Source organism: Catharus ustulatus, chromosome 1, assembly GCF_009819885.2.
Source record: "Catharus ustulatus isolate bCatUst1 chromosome 1, bCatUst1.pri.v2, whole genome shotgun sequence".
Taxonomy (NCBI): Eukaryota; Metazoa; Chordata; class Aves; order Passeriformes; family Turdidae; genus Catharus; species Catharus ustulatus.
This window is the reverse complement of record NC_046221.1, coordinates 155405583-155424902: the sequence shown is the minus strand read 5'-3', so window position 1 is coordinate 155424902 and position 19320 is coordinate 155405583. Positions and strand designations below refer to the sequence as shown.

General features: G+C 39.5%; 1 protein-coding gene across 1 annotated transcript in view; it reads right to left on the bottom strand.

The window, feature by feature from the left end:
* Window positions 1–19320, bottom strand: part of TG (thyroglobulin) — a 146596-nt gene that overhangs the window by 86653 nt on the left and 40623 nt on the right. Inside the window, exons 23-34 of the mRNA XM_033063694.1 lie at window positions 16863–16985; window positions 15075–15190; window positions 14338–14446; window positions 12962–13159; window positions 10164–10331; window positions 9595–9660; window positions 8833–8913; window positions 6586–6723; window positions 5299–5475; window positions 4232–4343; window positions 3649–3728; window positions 2045–2188 (exon numbers count right to left, since the gene is read on the bottom strand). Coding sequence (XP_032919585.1) covers window positions 2045–2188; window positions 3649–3728; window positions 4232–4343; window positions 5299–5475; window positions 6586–6723; window positions 8833–8913; window positions 9595–9660; window positions 10164–10331; window positions 12962–13159; window positions 14338–14446; window positions 15075–15190; window positions 16863–16985 — 1512 coding nt within the window. The remainder of the gene's footprint in view (window positions 1–2044; window positions 2189–3648; window positions 3729–4231; window positions 4344–5298; window positions 5476–6585; window positions 6724–8832; window positions 8914–9594; window positions 9661–10163; window positions 10332–12961; window positions 13160–14337; window positions 14447–15074; window positions 15191–16862; window positions 16986–19320) is intronic.

Below are 19320 nucleotides of genomic sequence, written 5' to 3'. Positions count from 1 at the left end.
GAAACAAGGCATTTTCCAGCACAACACTTTCCAAATTGAAGTTCAATTAAGAATTCATCATACACAGAACTTAATATTCATTTCTGTACAAAAAAAATTCTCATTTGCTAATACTTCCCAAAAATATTCTGTAATCACAATAATAAAAATGAAGTTTCCCCTGTGCATTCATATTTTGTAAAATACTTTGGCTAGTCAAACCAGTTACAAATTCTCCACTAAGACATAATAAATGACCATCCCCACAGAGGATGAAGACAGATCAGATTTTCTGTTAACTTCTTCCAGTATGTGTTTCCCATGCATGTGACTGATAGATGTTTCTGAAATCTCAAAGGTTTTCCCATCCACAGCAGTGAAGGATTGGGCCTGTCCAAAACTCTTTGAAATGCTACTCTGTGTTTGTTTTTGACTGAGCTGCAGCTCTGACTATACAAAATCAAACTGCTCATGAGCAGAGCTGTGCAGCAAACAGATCACACATCACCTTAGCCTGTTATGAAACACACAGACAGAAGTGCCTTCCTCAAACAGGACTCTGGAATACAGCCAGAGACCCTGTACCATGCTAATATCCCACTGCCTACAGTAAATCACTCCTTCAGATTTTACTCATTTTCCTTTTTAGCCTCTGAACATTTTTGTTCATTTTCCTGATTCCCAGACCTTCAACACAGCAGCACAACCTATACAAATTTTTGTCTGTAAATATCTTCATTTGCATAAACATCTGTGCCTTGCTGTGTGTTACGGTGGAAACACATCTGTAGCTCCCTTGATGCATCAGGAAATGTCATGTCTCTCTTAACATTCCCTACTTTGCATACACCCCAGGCTCCTCATCATCATCCCTCTGTCTGTCATGTGAAAAACAGCCTTTATTTTTTGTTGGTTCTCTTGCCAACAAGGGGAAAACCATTCCAAGAAGTGGGAGTGTATCTACACCTCTGCTGTCCCCTCTTGGCTCCACCTTTCTCTTCTTCACTCTTACCCCTGCCTGCATCTCAGCTTCCCCTGTGGGCACAGGGACAGTGCAAGTCTTGAAAAGCTCAACACTGCGCTCACATTTCAGAAAGAGTGTGAATGAAGGTTTTATTTATCCACACTGTAAAATGCAATGCACTGCCACAATATCTGATCCATCTCTACACAGCTTTAGCTGGATTATCTTTCTGTCTCATTCCCTGGACAATATATATCCATGCTTTGTGCCCCCTCTCCTCTCAGCTATCAGCCCTTCTCTACTCTGCAAGAACTAAGGGAGTATAAAAACAAAATTTTCCCCTGATTCACCAGACCTGCCCCCATGGGGGCTCTCTGCTCTGGAGTTGTGTCTGTGTGGCTGTCCTCCCATCAAGGGGGACAAGCTCAGGCAGACAATTGTTTTCCTTATTCTTTATATGAAATCAGAGCTTAACAAAGTAGAACTAGACCTGCCCAAAAGGAGTGTGACAAATGGCAAATTCATTTAAAGTTTTCAACAAAGCAATGAAATTTCTGTTTCTCCATAGAAAATGAAATCCATCTTGACTAGGAGTGGTTTTGATTCCTCCTGAGGAATCTCATAACTGCTCTTCTGTTTAAACACCTGATGGCTTCTTACTACCTGAAAAATACAGGTCTACTTTGGAATTTTGTTCTTGGTCCTTTCTTTACCAAAACAACCAAAAGTGAATTTTAAATTCTGTAGCAAACCCAAACCTTTTGAGCTTATGCATCCACATGGATGGTAAAGCCATAAGCCCAGGAGTGAGAAACAAAGAATGATTTCCTGACCAGGACTGCACAGTGAGGCAAAATATATTTAAATTCTGACATTGGCCAAAAGTTTCTGATAGAATCTAAGAAATTAAATTATACATCTTTGAGGTATTGCTATTCCTTTTCTATGAAAATGGCTATCAAATTGCACCTTTCTTTCCTTGGCACACACTTGTTTGCCTTGTCTATTTGTGGTCCTTGCAAATGGGAAGCTCCATTTTTATACTCTGAAATTCAATGTGCAGATGCCCATTAGAGAGGTCATGTCTCCTGCATCACTTACCTGGCTTTTGGTACCAGCCAAATGGGTGTATTTTGACTTCAGCATCTGGTGAACTGCAGTTTGAAATGTGCCAAGCACTTCTGGTTTCCTCAGCACACGTCTGGATTCCAAGGCTGTTCAGAGTCACGCACACGATCTTTCCACCTGCCAAGGATGCACGTGGTTATAGAAATAAGGAGGAAAATTTTCCTTTTCTAGATAGTGCTGTGAGGAAAAGGAATGCAGCATGGCTCCACTGGGTGTTAAATGAAATTCAACTGACTTAGAAATTGAAGGAAATACCTGAAATGAGCCAAGGGATTGAAACTAGTGCTGAAAAATCCCATTGAAGTCACTGTGAGGGAGGGTGGGTAACAGCATCAAAATCCATTATAACCCAAAGTCACAGAGAATTTCAATGAGCAAAGGTCAGGACTCTTCAAGCAAGCAGCCCTTACATGCTAATGTAATTAAAAATCTGCATGTATGTTGAAATATGTCCCCTATTTACATCCTGATAAAAATTCTTTCAAAGCCTTAGTGTAAATAATTTTATTCCTGACAAATGACACAGTTTCATTGAAGATTTCAGCTCATGTTAAAATCACTACTGAAAGTTGTCTTGACTATATGACTGCCAAAACTAGATGTCTGTAATGTCATAGATAATAAATATATATAGGATAAACTAAAAATTAGTCCATTTTGCATGTTGGGTGCCTTAAAATCTTTTATTTATTTTAGAAGTATTTAAAGAAACTCAAACCCGTATTCAGTTAAGATGCCAAATTTCTCATGATCATGAGATATGACAACAGTCAACTATTTTTTATTTGCACATTAATTCTTATCTAAACTACACTGGATTAATTTCCTAAGCTACTCATGTGAAAATTTAGTCTGGTCTACAAAAAAAGGAATTAAAAAATTTGTATTTCTGAAGTGTTTCAAATTCCAAAATGCAAAAACAGCACATCCTAATGATCTCAGGGAGAGTTGATTAGCACATGATTCCACCAAAAATAAAGTTACATATTTCAGTAAATCTGAATTTGTAATAACATATTGAAATCTATTTCATTGAGCTGGGTGGTATCCAATTTCAAACACCAGCTGAAGACTTTCTTCCTCAAGCAGAAGACTAAAATTTGGGAGCAGAGAGGATCAGACAACCAAGAAAGCCAAAAGGCTAAACTGCCCCAGAGTATCCACAGACATTATGTGCTTGCATACAACCAATTTCAGTAATATTTAGGTTACAGAGTCTTTTAGGCTTTAAAAAATGAAACAACATAAAAGGGTAAAAAATCACTAAAAGAAGTCAGAAGATGATGAATGAGAAAAAACTGGAGTTTTATCAATTTGAATTTTATACTGTTGGAACTGCAGCCTCTAAAGGACTCATTCTCATGAAGTTTTCTTAATAATTTCTGAAATGTGAAATGTGTCATTGAGCTGCACTCCTAGAAATGGTTATGGTTACTCAAAAAGGTGCTGAAGAGAGGTGCTGAGATGTGAAAGAGCTTTTAAAGTGCACTTCAGAGAAAAAGAAGAGTAAAATTTGGACAATGAAGGAAGACTGAAGTTATTAAAAAAAAAAAAAAACAAAAAGAGGGGAGAAATACCTGACAGCTGGGAGTCGTTAAAAAAGCCAAATCCTGTGCAACAGGGGTCAGCATCACACCAACGCTCACACTCAAAAAACCTAGGGAAGGAAAAACATTTCCATGGAATCACTGGCATATTAGACACTCAGAATCTGTGGAAATGCCTTTCACAATCAGGTGAAGAACCAGTATACATATGCACTTCCATACATTTTCCATATGCAGATGAAATTAGGCTTCATTAGTATACACCTACTAGACCACATCTATTAATTTAGATGATTTTTTTGATATCTGCCGTAATAACATCAGTCTAAATTGATTTGGTGTATTACTGCTGAGAGATTTAACTGTCCAACTAATAATTAGTAGCATTATAAATAACAATTTTCATGTCCATAATTAATAATGGTATAGATTATTATTTATAACTCAATTATAAATCTCCTTTAAACCATATGTTATTTTTTCTTCATTAAATATTCTCAAAAAATGCAGTTCCTGGATCATACTTCTGATTTCTTTTATCTGCAAAACACAGCCTTGGAATTCCAGACATGGGTAAAATTCCAGGGAGAACAAAGGAACATTCATGTCCTACCCATCTGAAACAGCTTTTCTGCTCATGTCAGTCTTATTCCTCACTGAGATTTCTGTCACTTTCTGGAATGGGACTCGTGTGTAGAAGCTCTTCACAGAACTTTTAAGAGTGACTGGAAGGAAAAAGAAAAACAAAATTGGAAAAATCAGTTTAACTTTTTCATATACAAATACTGGTCAAGTAATCAAATGCTAGGGGTCCAGTCTAAGATTTTATGCTGAGCTCTGGTGGATTAAAGACAGTTTTACGTTATCACAGCAAATTTTTAATTGATAAGCCTGAATATGAATAAAAATTCAACAAGTGAAGGCTCTGAAAGCTTATCAAATTACATCACCAAATAAAAACTTCCAGCCAGGCCTTTTGTTTCTGAGACCTGTATTGATGCTACTTCTTCCACAAGGCCTTAAACTGGGACACAGCTCCAGACTGGAAGACTCCAGTGTGCTCATGCATAATTCAGCCCATGCTGCCCTTTGGGCTCCCCAAAATGACACGACTGAATAGCTCTGTTCACTGGACCTTTACATTTACAATTACATGTTCCTGTAGAGTGAAAACAGGCTTGTTTGTCCAGTTTCCTTATAGGTGCCCTAGGAGAAAAACATTGAACTTCCCAACTAATCAAAGAGCAAAGGTTAAAATTCATGTCTACAGCTCTGCATTTGCTAAAAAATAATTTTTAAAAATAAAAATTACGCTCATTACTTTCAATTTTTGCATTATTTAGCCACCATAGAAATTTTAATGGTAGATTGTGACATTCCAATGACATTCCTATTTCGTCCATATTATAAAAAGGGCCAAAATATAGAATTTTGAGATCCACTTGGCCTCTCTGACTTGGGAATGGCTAAGGTGGACAGAGTGAAATTCATGGTTAATATCTCTCTATTCTGAACTGAAAATGAAAAACCATATCCTGAACAGCCTGAACTGCCCTTGCACCATCACATCCCAAGACTCATTTATACATGCAGACTTTTAATCTCAGAATCAAGAGCCAAATACTGGCTTGCATTACCAGAGTTAGAGCAGACATTGTCCATGCAAACACCACAACTTGCCTATTTTATGGAACAGTGTCTGGGGTTGCCAGGGTAGCACAGTTGCACAGTCTCCTGGTATTTGGTCGAGGCTGCTGTCACAAATCTGTGCCTCTGGATAGAGGGTACACACAAAGTATTTGTCTGTGGCATTTTGCAGATCTGCCATTCGACAAAACTCTTCCTCTTGGGCACAGCCTGGGAAGAAAAGTCATGAACAGTCACACACAGGAGAGCTCCTTTCCCCCTCTGCTCCTCTTCATGTTTTCAGAGCAAAGCTATCCATCAGCAAACAACTAAAAGTGAGAATTCCAATTTTATCCTACCAATCATGCAAATTAATTAATTTAATTACTTAGAAGTGCAAGAGAAAGAGGAACACATTCTGGCTCTAGGGGCACTCTAGGTTTACCTGGAGAGCACAGTGAAGGAGTTACAGCACAGCTAATTGGGAAAATAAATTCCCCAGCTGTGAGAAGCATTACTCCAGAGTATTGGTCTCTCTTTAATATTTTAATTCATAAAGACCTTCCTTTTTTAGTAAAACTGACATACAAATTTTATAATCATAAGAGAACTCTGCACCAGTCGTGGTGTGTAACAAATGAAAAGGACAATAATGTCTACAATGTCTTAACAAGTTTTTACAAAAAATATTTCTGAAACATTCAAGCATCATACAAGATTAAACATAACTTTCCCAGAATGAACTGTTCAAGACATTTGCTTGTAGCAATTTGTTCTCAAGTTTGTCCCAGGGTAAAAGCACACTTTCAGAAAAGAACTATAGCTGTCAAACCCATTTCTTAATTACCATGGCAATGGCTCCTGTAAACATGTGTTTCAATGCTTAATTTTAAACAGGAATAGCTCTACTGACCTCACAGTGATGTTTGTGCACTGTTTAGTACACTTAGTTCTGATTTCCTGGTCGAGCTAGAAACTCTTCTCCATTTACCACATTAAAATGTCATGTATCATTAACCCAAATTGTCTGCACTTTACCTTCTTTCACCACTATTGCCATCTCTCTCTTTGGAGTGGTGCACTTCAAGAGCAGCAGGGCATTGCCCAGGCTGTACCTTTGAATTCTCTTGCCCATGGCAGGGGCACCCTGATGGTGAATTCTGGGCACCCTTTCTGCCATGGCGGGCAAAGGCTTCAAGGAAGAAATGTGGCAATTTCCATGAAAATTTCAGGAGTTGTCTACAAAAAACCTCAAAGTCTACTTATCATTATTATAACACCTATTAAAAGATTTTAGTTAGTTATTGCTCCCACAGAATTACAGTCTCCATGATGTCTTACGTGTGAGACACCAAAGCAGAGCTTCCTCAGCTGAGTACTTCTGCCTGGAGACCCAGTACTGCTGGTAAGGGAGAGAAGAGTTCTGGTCACTTTGTATCTGGCTGTTGTCCATTAGGTAGAAAAGATCCTTTGTGGAATCTGAGATACAAACAAACAAAACATCCCACAAAAAAAATTAACTGTGATCTGGAATGAATTAAATTTATTTGTAAATAAAATTCTGCCTTTCACAGTAAAACAGCTGCAATCATTTTTCAGGGCTAGAATACACCAAAGCCTGCTTTTAATAACAGAATTGTCTTCCCACAGTGATTCTCCTGTAGGCAGTACCTCGCTGAGCTGCCCTGCACAAAAGAGCACTGCCAGATATTTCCAACTGGATATTTCCAACATCCAAAAATTACATGAAAATTCTAGAAATTAGAGGGGTCACTCTACTCTGCCATGTAACACAGCAACAGTGAACTATGAGAATTCAGAGGATGTAAGTATGAGAATTCAGAGGATGTAAGTATGAGAATTCAGAGGATGTTTGCAATTCCTTAATCAATGTAGTTTTGTTAGTTCAAAGTACAGCAGTTTCCTTATATTCCCTCGAGAAGCTTTTACACCTCTCAGTCTTAAAAGTTTTCTTGACAGGCTTAATACCTATTTCAGTCATTTAAGCTCATTTCTCTGAATTTATGCTCCCACAGACCACATTAAACATCTCATTTCTGTCACCTGCCTGTGACCTTGAGACATGAATGCAATGATTTATATCTCTTGAGCTCCCTCTGAAAGAATCAGTCACAGCTATTTTCTGGTTTCCAAATTTATCCCCTTAAATAAGAGTCCAGTACTAAAAGAAATGGACACTCTTCACTGGTCTCTTACAAATTTCTTCATAAATACTTTCTTATTTATCAAATGTCATCTGCAGCTCTCATTCCCAGTTCCAACACTGTGAGATGTTATTTAACATGCAGTGAAATAATCAGACAATAATGAAAACAAGGAGAAGTAAAGACATGCTGATGATTGCTGAAGTGCTGAAGCACCCACTGACATGCTGAAAATACACTGTAGCTTTGAATTTTCCATCAGAAACTAGAAAATATATGTTACCCTGTGTTTTACAAACGATTATCAAGTGATAATAGCTCTGTAGACATTTTCATGTATTCATGACTTCCTAAACAAGGTAACCTGTAATTCCTGTTTCCTCTCAAGTCATAACTTCAACCTTCAGTTTCTTTTAAACAGCTGGTGTCAAGACTAAGATTTAGGGATGGAGGTAAAAACTGCATTCCTTGCATAACTGCAAGTTTTAATGGTGTCATCAGCTCCAGCAAGGCAAACGAAGAAGCCTCAGGGCTGCACTCATGCCTTGGCAGGTAAATGTAAGATAATTTCAACCACCATAGTAAGTGCATTTTTTTTCCTCTCTTTTTAAGTCTATACTTTAAAATAGCCCAAACTACATAGGAGCTCTGCTACATAAATGGGCATTTTTAGGTTTTTTTATTAGTTTAGTTTACTTTCCTTTTGAATTCTATAAGCAAAATCAGCAATTCACTTCCTTTTAGGATTTTGCACATATTAAATCATGTGCTCAAACATTCACCAAGACTCTTCAGCAAAGATTATAATTTATTAAATATGAATCAAGGTGCTCTCAGCAAACTCCACTGCTTGTTTTCTCTTAGAATTATGGTACTGAAGGCTCAAATGAACTCCATTAACGTTCTAAAAATTATTTTGGACCTATACATGACTATAACAAAGAGAAAAACCTGGAATAACGAAGGAGCTGAGAGAAGTTCACTGGCATCATGCATGGAGGAAACACTTATGCTTGCAGTTTCATCCTGGGTTTCTCTATGGCCCATATTTGCAATTGTACTCTCAGCAGCAGTAAAGATACCCAGGTACTCAGCCCAAGGACTTCATTCCTGGGTTATGTGAAATAATATTACCTGTGTCTCTTCAGTTCAGTAAGCCTGAAAGAACAAGTTTCACACTGAACATTTTAACACTTTCATTTCCAGCCTGGCCTGGCAAGGTAAGAACCATAAAGCCAGGCCTACATTTTTAACATCTACCTCAAATCCTGTATCAGACATCCTACTTCAGAGAAATCCTCCGGCCTTCACAATACCTATACCATAATGAACATATATACAGCAATATATTATATTTTCTGGTTAAATTCTGCACCCCCCTCTGCTCTCTTCTGTTGCCTGCTCTGTCTTATTGCTCTAATACCTGATAACACGAGATCATCTTTTGTCTTCAAAGCAGCATCTTCACACAAAGAGGTTTTCATCCTGGTGACCATATCAGAGTCTGGAATGAAACAGGAATCAAAGAGCAGAGTAATTCCCTTTATTTCACAAGAAAAGATAATCCTCAGTTCCCAAAATTGAACAAATATATGAAGTGTACCACTTAGGAAAATTCCTTTGGTAGCTCCTCCAAGCATTGTATCAAGAGTGAGTAAAACCATCTCTGTATATTGTTTTGGATTGTCTGGATGACAAAAGTAAATATCATATCCACAGTCTTTATCTCTGTATTCAGCATCAGTGCTCTGAATGCTGTGTGCACTTATAAAGCATTATAACAAATCATTTGTGCAGGTTCTGCCACGCACATGGTGAAATTCAAAAAGAAAAAAAAATACAGTTACTCTGCTAATAAACATAACCCATGTAATTAGGCATAAAGTGCCAAATTATTATGGTACTTGGACACTGATGAGACAAAGACAGGTGTCTTCATGATATCATTTTTAAGAGTATTTAAATTATAAATTATGTTCTCACACACAAGAATTTACCCAAATTTAATTAAACTTGCAGTAGAATAATTACTCCAGATTACATAAATAAAATAGGCTTCTGAATTGTGTCTTAATTTGGATAGCATGAAATGAAGTGACAATGACATTTCCATTATAGAACAGACATCTGCCACACCCTACAGTTCATCATAAGTTTTCATAAGAAATTCTGTGAGATGACTTACCTCTCCACAGGTAAATTTCCTGAAAGGTAGTGAAATTTCTTTCTGCCTCTTCCATCAACTGAGAAGCTTGTAAAGAAAAACAATTTGTTAGAATAGCTGTTTAAATTGACAAAAAATACATCACTAAACTATGCACCACCTTCATTACACTACAAAAGTCCAAGGAAGAAGGTCCCAGGTGTCACAGGGCTAGCCTGGGTCCAGGGTGCCAAACTTTACTCAATTTCCTATCACTGCTTTTACCACATAGGTCTGGGCATCTCCCTTTTTATCTTTGCTCCAGACTTTACCTTTTTTCAGATGATTGGCTTGGATCTGCCTGAATTAAATGCTGCAAGTATTACAGAGTGACATATTAAACACAGTCTCAACTTTCATGAATGTTCATGTGGCAAAATGTGAGAGGCCTATCTATCTAGCAATGCATCCAGTCAGAGAATTCTTACTCTCTTGTGAGACAAATTTACTTGAAAAAAGCATTGGAGTACAAGAGCAGGCTGGTGAACAAGACAGAGTTTATACAACAATTAAAGAAAACTAATGTAAATTGAGGTGATTCACTGACATACTTCCACTGAACACTTGTCCTCCCAGGGTGAAAGAAAATTTCTTCTCCTTCTGGTCATAGTTCACACCATTACACATCCCAGCCATGGCTGAGGTTGGTGCTGGACTCCAGCCTTTGGCACTGCAGATCAGCACGTCAGGGGAGCTCAGCAAACTGCACAGAATGGTCCCTGGGGGCAGGAAAAGACACAGCTGCAGCACTGCACTAATGCTTTGCACCTACCCAAGCCCCCCAGTACTTTCTCAAAGTGCCAACTGAACCCGTGTCACTGAGAGAGAAACCCTTCAGTGTTGCTACAAAAAAAAAAAAAAAAAAAAAGGGAATTAGAATCATATGTTCAAATTTGAGTGCTAAGGTTAGCTACTCACTCTTTTCCAGAGATTTCAGGCACATACTATTATTATCACCTAATAAAATATTGCTATTATCTGATAATACCCAACAATGTTCTCAGCACTTCATAGCACCAGAGAGACACATCCCATCCTTTGCTGGTCTTACAATGTCAGGCTCTGAACTAAAAAAAAGCACTTATATATTTTTACTGCAATGATTCCCTGAACTGGTGCCTGATTTCAGTCCCCCCAGGCCTGAGTCACCCCCAGCACTGTGATGTGAGTTGGGAGACCAGAGTGTTTAAGGCACCAATCTGTTACCATAACTTCTAGACAGTACTCAGCTCTTGCTTTGCACTTGGTGTCACAGCTCAGGCATTTATAAGGTTTTACAATGCCCTCTCTAGTTTGTGTTTAAGGACTGGGTACATGAGATATTGAATATGCTACCTTTTCCTTCTTTTTTCTTTCTTTTTAAGCAAAATGCCAGTCCAAGTAGTGCATTTACCTGTAGAACTGATCCAAATAGTCACCCCAACCAAACAGATATTCACCTTTTACACTCACAAGAAGAGAGAACCCAAAATTTGACAGCAAATATATAGAGAAATGGACTTTATGAGACCATTTAAAATATCATTATCCAAATATAAAATGAGATGCCAAAACAGAGAATAATTTTCTGGAAATATTTTCTTGACAACTTTCACAACTTTTTTGTGACAGATTTTCATAGATTTTTGTAAATCGAGGATCAGTTTCCACTCCAAACTGGAGAAGTGCTTGTCACATAGCAGCCAGTAGCACATGACTGGATTTCACAGAATCATCCAATATCCTGAGTTGGAAGAGACCCACAAAAATCATCAAATCCAACTCCTGGCTGTTGATAGAGCTTTCCTTTAAATCCTTGAGGCATGTCATTTAAAACTTCACATTTCCTACAGGAAGTGCATCTGCAAGTGGAAAGTCAACTCCATGTGAGCTTGAAACTAAACTGCAAAACGTAAGCACTGGCATAAAGTGCTTGAACTTTTTGGCAAAAATCTGTTTGTGCCAAAGTCCCATCTCTGCCAGGCTCCATCCATCCCACTACCACTTGCTGTCTTAGACAGACATCCAGATCTGGAAGATTTTAGCATTTCTGCATGCAATAATATAACATAATTTTGTTTAGCATCCTTTTCTCCTGCTCTTATAAAGAAGTTGATTTTCATTTGCACCACAAAAACTCTCTCCGGAGGCACCTGTTTAGTTCCTGCATCAGCTGAAAGGAATCAATTTCTGGCAATCAAGCTGTGCTATGTATGGGGAGAGGTGTTTTCAGAACAATTTATCTCATCCAGATGGAGATGTCCCACAGACAGAGATTGGGCTGAGCTGGAAGAGACTCACAAGGATCACTGAGTCCAATTCCTGGCCCTGCACAGGACAGCCCCAAGAGTCACACCATGTTCCCAAGAGCATTGCCCAAACACTGCTGGAACTCTGGCAGGCTTTTCCCTTCATAATATCCATTTTCTTCCAAGAGCATGTTGCTACCTCAGGTCTTTACTGCTCCAGACTAAGTCTTGGGCATTACTCAAACATTTATAACACAAAAAAATATCAGTGATGTAGAGACAGGCTGCTCACACAGGTGTGATGCAAAGGTGAGTTTACTGTGTTCAGCAATGACTTCTACTCATTTAGCATTGGATTTTGTCTTAGGTTGCAATACAAGACGTGACCAAAAGTCTGTATTCTATCACCATCTGTTGAAACCAGGTGGGGCAGTGATCCTTATCTCTGTGGGAGATATTCTGCTAATGGGTCATCTGTTAAAACCAGGTGGGGCAGCATTCTTTATCTGTTCCATAATTCATAATTCCTCCAGGGAGGTATCTTCTGTTAATGAGCCATTGAGTCCCACTGTATGACTGATAAAATTACTTCATCCCACTAGGACATGCTTCAGCCAGGGGAAAGAGTCAAGCCTTTCCTACCTAGAGAAAAACTGAGATTTGGACCACCAAGGTAGCTTTCTTTCCACTGGATTCCAGAGGAAAACCAAACCTTTCCACATCATTACTGGACCTTTAGAGGGAAACTGCACCTTCTACAGGAGCACTGCTCCAACTGAGCCACATCTGTCACTGCAGGAGGATGCAGCCACCATTTAATGGGACTGCTGCCAACACCCTGCCTGACGGGGTGTCAGGTTGTACTCTGACTTTGTCAGCATTTTGGGTTCACTCTTTGTAATCTGTATTTCTATTTTAATTTCCCTAGTAAAGATCTGTTATTCCTATTTCCCATATCTTCACCTCAGAGCCCATAAATTTCAAAATTATAATAATTTGGAGGGAGGGGGGTTACATTCTCCATTTCAAAGAGAGGCTCCTTTCTTAGCAGACACACACCAGTCCTTCAAACCAAGACAGTTTCCTACTGCAGAACTGTGTCCTGTGCAGTCAGGCAGTACCTCCATCCAGCAGGAGCTGGCTCAGGATGAATCCATCACAGCAGGAGTCCTGGCTGCACTCCTGTCTGCAGAGCAGCTGAGCATCAGTCTGGGCTGTGCCGGCTGCTGGGAGCACCATGGAGCGGTACACGCCCGACAGCACGTTCTGGAAGCCAGTCCTCTCAAAGGCCTTGAGTCCAGAGGAGCTGAATTCCTGTCCTGGGTAGGCAGAAAGGGAAAGGAGCTCAAGGGGAGCTCAGGGAATGATTCTGAATTGCCTGCACTCTGGAATTGGTTGAAAGCTTTATGATCAAAACTCAGTTTAAAAGTCCTTTTCTGGACTTTGAGTTTCAGAAGCAAGATAAGATCATCAAATGATGTGGTGCCACCATTCCTGAGTAGATGGTTATAATGCACTGCCAGCAAACAGCTCCCAGGATCTATGCAGTAAGGTTGGTAATATTCCACCTTCAAGCACTCATTTACACTGTTAGAAACTCCCAGATAAAAATGAAACAAATTTATCTCATTCAAAAATTAAAATGTGCAATTTGGCTAGCATAACTGCATCTGCAATTAAGACTTCTGCTAACTAGGAGGGCATGATTCATAGAATTTTGGATCTAGAAAACTAGAATAGATCTGGTATTAACAAGATTATACCAATCACAACAAGCTCAGGGGTCTTAATTTATTTTCAGGTGAGACTTAGATCTTTTATCTTTATTATTAATAAATAGTGACTCAGAGGTTTGGATATAAGTACAAAGAACATGGTAAGAGCAGAGAGTTTTGACTCAAACCCTGGAGCATTTGTTTATCTTGCTTCCAGTTTGGCATGACACTTAAAGCTGGGCATGCAACGCATGTGGTGCTATCAGCCACACTCAGGCCATAAATAAATAAATAAATAAATAAATAAATAAATAAATAAATAAATAAATAAAATTTCTCTTATGCATTCATTAGTTCAGCTGAAATATTTTGGGATTCATGGAGAGAAGTTTACTTCTTGGCTGGTATATTACTAGAACAATTCACAATCAAAAGTAAAGTGCACTTAGCCTGGTATTAAGAATGCCTTATGTATATAACCAACTGCTTAGTAAAGAGAATTCAGAACAGAATAGGAGAATACATTGGATAGATTTTGAGGTTTTGTGGGACTTGTTTCTGGCAAAAATCATCAAAATGGTTTACAAAAGTATTCCTAATTTCTAGGGAACAAGACATAAAAGAAAGATTTTCTGAACCTTCCAGATGTTCATTAATGTTGAGTTCTTTAAAGTATTGTGTCGTCTTAAAGATACTCCCCACATTTAGTCATGACCCTGTACAGAAGTATCTACCAGCTTGGACACAGAGTCAGATTTAGGTGAGTGATTCACATCTGGTACCTCTCTTCAAATAGACCATCAGTGCATCTCCCTCTGGGTTCCTGACACGAAGCAAGCAGCTGAGGCCACTGATGCTAGTGGCAGCAGGGTTCCCCAAGACACCTTGGACCTGAGACAAAACAGGCAAGCAAAATAAATATAACCTAATGGATTTCCTCTTCTAAAATACATTCTCTTTATTCAGAAACTCATGGGGAGCAATGAGCAACACAAAGGTTATCAGGGCACAACTCCATGTGCACATTTTTTATTCTTTCTCATACAGACAATTTTTACACTATCAAACTGAGATCTCAGCTCCTCAATTGCTGCTTAAAGTAGTGAATAGAAAAATAGCACAGTGATACAGAGCACCCAGTTCAAACCCTGGGCTAGAGGAAGGGACTCAGAAAGTGTGATTGTTCCAGGGGACCTGGATACCAACCTGGCTACTTCTAGTTTGGACTATCCAGATTAACCCTCTTTTTAAATCAACCTGATCTCCCATCTGCAGGTGCTCAGCATGTTTTAGGGACAACAGTGCTGTGTGATGCTTCAACCATAGAGATATTCAGATGTCATTTTTGGAAATATCTGGATGTAGCTTCTGTACCAATTTGCAGGGATTTATTACTGCCTTAGGGAAGAGCAATGTCCAAGGGGCCAGGTAACAGCCTGCCTTTCCTCTGTGGTCTTGTCTACTCACATGGAACACACAGCACTATGATAAACATGTTTTTAAATATGACCATTCTCACCAATCCAGAGGTGGTGCAGTTGAAGTTGGCTTCAGCAGTGCTGTACAATGCACAGAGCACTTGAGCACCTGCAGGACTTACAGCTGCAAAGCCACAAGCATCTTCCCTCTCACAGCCTGAAAAACAGGAGAGAAATTTTAGGTTTCCTAGCATTTTGCATGCAAAATGGTTGCTACAAATTCCACTGCTTTCTGCCACTTATGTAGGTTTCCATATATCTATCAGACATGAATTTAATTAGCCAAATGAACTTTAGTACTCAACTACCTTAGTAGAGAGATGAGGATTTTAAATCAAATTAAATTAATCCAGAAAGTTGTTCATCACCTGATGATACAAACAGCTGAGAAAAGTCTGACCACACACCCAAACATTTAAAGTGTGCAGGATAATTTTGGCAGAGGCAGGACTCTCATGAAGCTCTTTGTCAGCACATCACACCTGCCTGATACAGTAACCCCATGGTAAAGAGATTGTGACAAATATCAGAGTGACAGGAAGGAGGGAAACATCAAATTCTTTAATCATGCTGCCCCTGCAGCCATCCCCTGGCCACTGTAAGGGAGAAACAGCATCCCCTCCAGATTTAGGAGTAGTTGAAGATCCTCCTGGCCTTAAACATTCACCATTAACTTACTGCCACAGCTCTGCTCCTAGCCCAGGTGAAGCACTTTCCAAATCTTTAGTATAAAATAACCAGCTTAGATCAGAACATCAGCTGAAATGCAAGCTGCGTTATCTGACCTTAGGGAGGGAAAGGTTAACCCTCACTCTTCAATGAAAACTTCAGCAGTAATATTTTGTAGTTGTGCTGCCATTTACATAACTCAAAAAGAAAATATATCTATGAGAGAGATGGAATCAGATTGGTTGGCAAAGGGGCATGATTTTCTCCCCAGGTTTGTTCTCAGGCTCTCCCAGTTCAGTGTCTTGCTTTTGAAAGTCTCCATTTTCAAGGGAAAGTGCAAGAAATCTTACAGTATACATCCAGGGTGAGCTCCTGCAGGAAAATCATTCCAGTAAAAAAAGGCTTCACATATTCAGTTCTTAGCATGAGAGGTGATTGATCCTACTAGACTGTGGCATGTGACACAAAGCCACTGATTTGACAGAATTTTGGTATGTGCCTTACAAACAGGACATCTATGCTCTTACTGCCAGAGAGTTTTTACTTTGAACATATCCCTCTGTCTCCTTTCACAGCCCGACACAAGGTGAGACTGACTCCAAGCACCCTGAAAGCAGTGTGGTGACTCCTCTGGGTTTTAGATGATTCTGAACCAACTTAAACCAGATGTAATACAGTATATAAACTGCAAGACTTGGCAGAGGAATATCTCTGAACTCCTTATGATACCCTTCTGACGAAAGCAAGGATGATTATTCTTATTTTATGTGCCAATCAGGTAATTTGTGAAGAGGTAAAAGCTTGCTTTTCATATGTCCTGAACACCTAATCCTTCTTTTGTCTGCACATCTGCACAGTCTGATGAATGTTTCCTGGTTTAAAGCTCAGTCTCATTCGTATTGTGAACTACATCAACTGGCTTTAAAGTCAGATGACCTGTCTGAAGAAGCAAGTGAAGTCAGAAGACTTCTTTTTGAAAGAAACATCAATCTCTTCCCAGAACCAGGGCAACCAAAAGTTGTAAATATCTCACAGTGAATTGGTGCTGAACTGCAGAACATATTGTTCATCCAGGAACTTAACTACAAACCCATCATATGAAAATATTATTATTTCCCACAACTGTTAGTGTTGTCTCTACAGATTTTCTGTTTTCTCACCTGAAATGCACTGAAAATATGCACTTTGCAGGTCTCCCCCAAATGACTGAGACTGAAGAATTTGAGCTTCTTCTGATCCATAAATCAGGCGGGAGGCAGGAACTTTTTCAAATTTTCTGAGCACTAAAAAAAGAACAAAAAAATCCCCGATCAAGTAGTATTATCACTTTCCATGCTGCAAACAGACAAAGACTTTAGGTAGAAATTAAGCTTGAAGAATTCTGTGGGGAGAGAGGTTTGCTCATTAAATGATGTGCCATAAGCTCACAGATAATGCAGGAGACAGCTGGCGTGAGGGTAGAATTTCAGCTTTGAAATAAAAACTGTCACAAGATGTTTTAAAAACCAGTTAGCCAGGAGTGGGCTGGGATTTTACTTTCCAGTGAGGCTTCTCTTCCAGCAGCAGAGCTGCCATCTCTCATTACTTGTTCATGGCATTGAACCAACTATTGAGTCAAAGGGGGATCCAACTTTCTGCCAACCAGAGAAACAAGAGCCAGCTCCAACAGCACTTGGTTGGACAGGAAATCCAGAAACACAACAGCCTGATCTCCAAGGCTATATCCAAGCACTATGTCTTACCTGCTGCTTTATTACTCCTCCATTCCACTTTTAACACCACTTTTGTCACTTTACTGCCCAAACCCTTTTATCTGCTCCTCTGCACTGGACCTGCTCTCCTGTGTGTGAGGAGTCTGAACCAGCAGCTCAGTTCACACACTGGGAACAGCTCATGGGGTCCAGAGATGCAAACCCCAAAGGTCACTAAATGGGGTGAGGAACCTAATCCAGGCTCCAGAGGGTTTGGCCCTGTCTGTGCCCTGAAGGGGATTACAGGTGGAGAGGACACAGTGCCACCACCACCCTGTGAGGTTGGTACTGCCTGAATTACCAAGGGCTGGGCACAGTGTGAGCACAGGTTGATGCACCAGCACGTTTGAGTGAGCACAGCACATCATCCCTGCCCATGCCAGGGGGGCTGGAAGCAGAGGATCTTGAATATCCCTTCCAACCCAAGCCATTCTGTGGTTAAGAGAAGAATGTTGTGACTTAGCATCATCCCTTGGTGACCAAACTTCTCTAAAGGCCCCAGGTGAAGGCAAACCTTGGGCTCCTGGCAGCAAACACCATGCCTAGAACTAAAGGAGGTAAAAGCAGGAGCTGTGGTGTGATCCCAGCTGTGGGAAGAGCTGCAAACCCAGCCCCTCGTTCCCCTGGGCTCATGGGCACAGCAGTCAGGCCAGAGGATCACAGTCCTCTCTCCCTGAAATATCTGGATAAACCACAAAATAAAGTCAGGGATAAATTCTTAAAATAATCATTTGCACTCTTACAGCAGAAGAGTCAGGGCTAAATCAGAAGCAAATGTCCACTGCTGTCAGGGCTGAGCCAGCAGGTGCTTTTGATAAAACCATCATTTCTGCTCAGGAAAAAAACCACATGGGTTTGTCAAATGCTTAGCACAAGAAAATCCTTGCACTCCAGTTAGGATGGGGACAAGGAAGAAATGTGGTGCAAGCAGAAGTGGAAGGGTTTTTTTCTCTAGAAATACAGGGCACAAAAATACAAGCATCAGATATCTTCTGCACGAAACAGAATCCCTTCTGCATCTGCAACTTGCAGTGATGCCTGGTTAAAAGCTGCCCTCATTCTTATTCCAATATTCAAACTTTAAAAATTACACTCTCCAATGTTTTTCTTTTCTTCTGATTTTTCCCCCTAATTCTGGCTTCATCCCACTCCTCCATTTTCAAGAGAAAATATTTTTTCTCTATTTTTCTCCCGTATTATTGAATATAATATTATTGATTACCATATGTATTGAATAAAATAATATGTGAGAAAAGCAGAGAGGAGATAGAAAGTGTAATGAAACGATAAACTGAAAATATTGAAAAATAATAGAAAAACTGCCTTTTTTCATTCTTGAATTTTGTTTTTTAGTACAAGGAAAGTTAAAAAAATTGCAGTCATAAAATCATTTCACAGATTTAGTTCAGAGCAGAAATTCTCTATCTCACTTATTCCTACAGCAAAGCTTTAGATCCTTCTGTTTATGTAATTACAGAATCACAGAATGGATTAGGTTGGAAAGGCCCTTCAAGATCACCTAGTCCCAACCTCCATATAATAAATGTTGAGTGATAAATGTTAAGTGTAAATGTTAAGTGGCCTAAATATAACAAGAGAGGGAACAGTAATAACAAGCAATGGCTGTTACAGCTTATTCCTCTGCATTCATACAACCAACTCTTCTTCTGTCTGAAGACTCAAAAACCAAAGACCAGCTGGGTTTTGGTGACCCTCCCCATCTGTCTGCCTCTTGTCAAGGCAAGAGCAGCCTTCAGCCCCTACTGTCTTGCTGTGTGCTGAACTCAATTAAGGGAAAGAGGCAGGTGAAAAAGCAAAAATAGAGATAAACAGTTTCACTTCACATTATGCTTTCCAGAAATGAAGC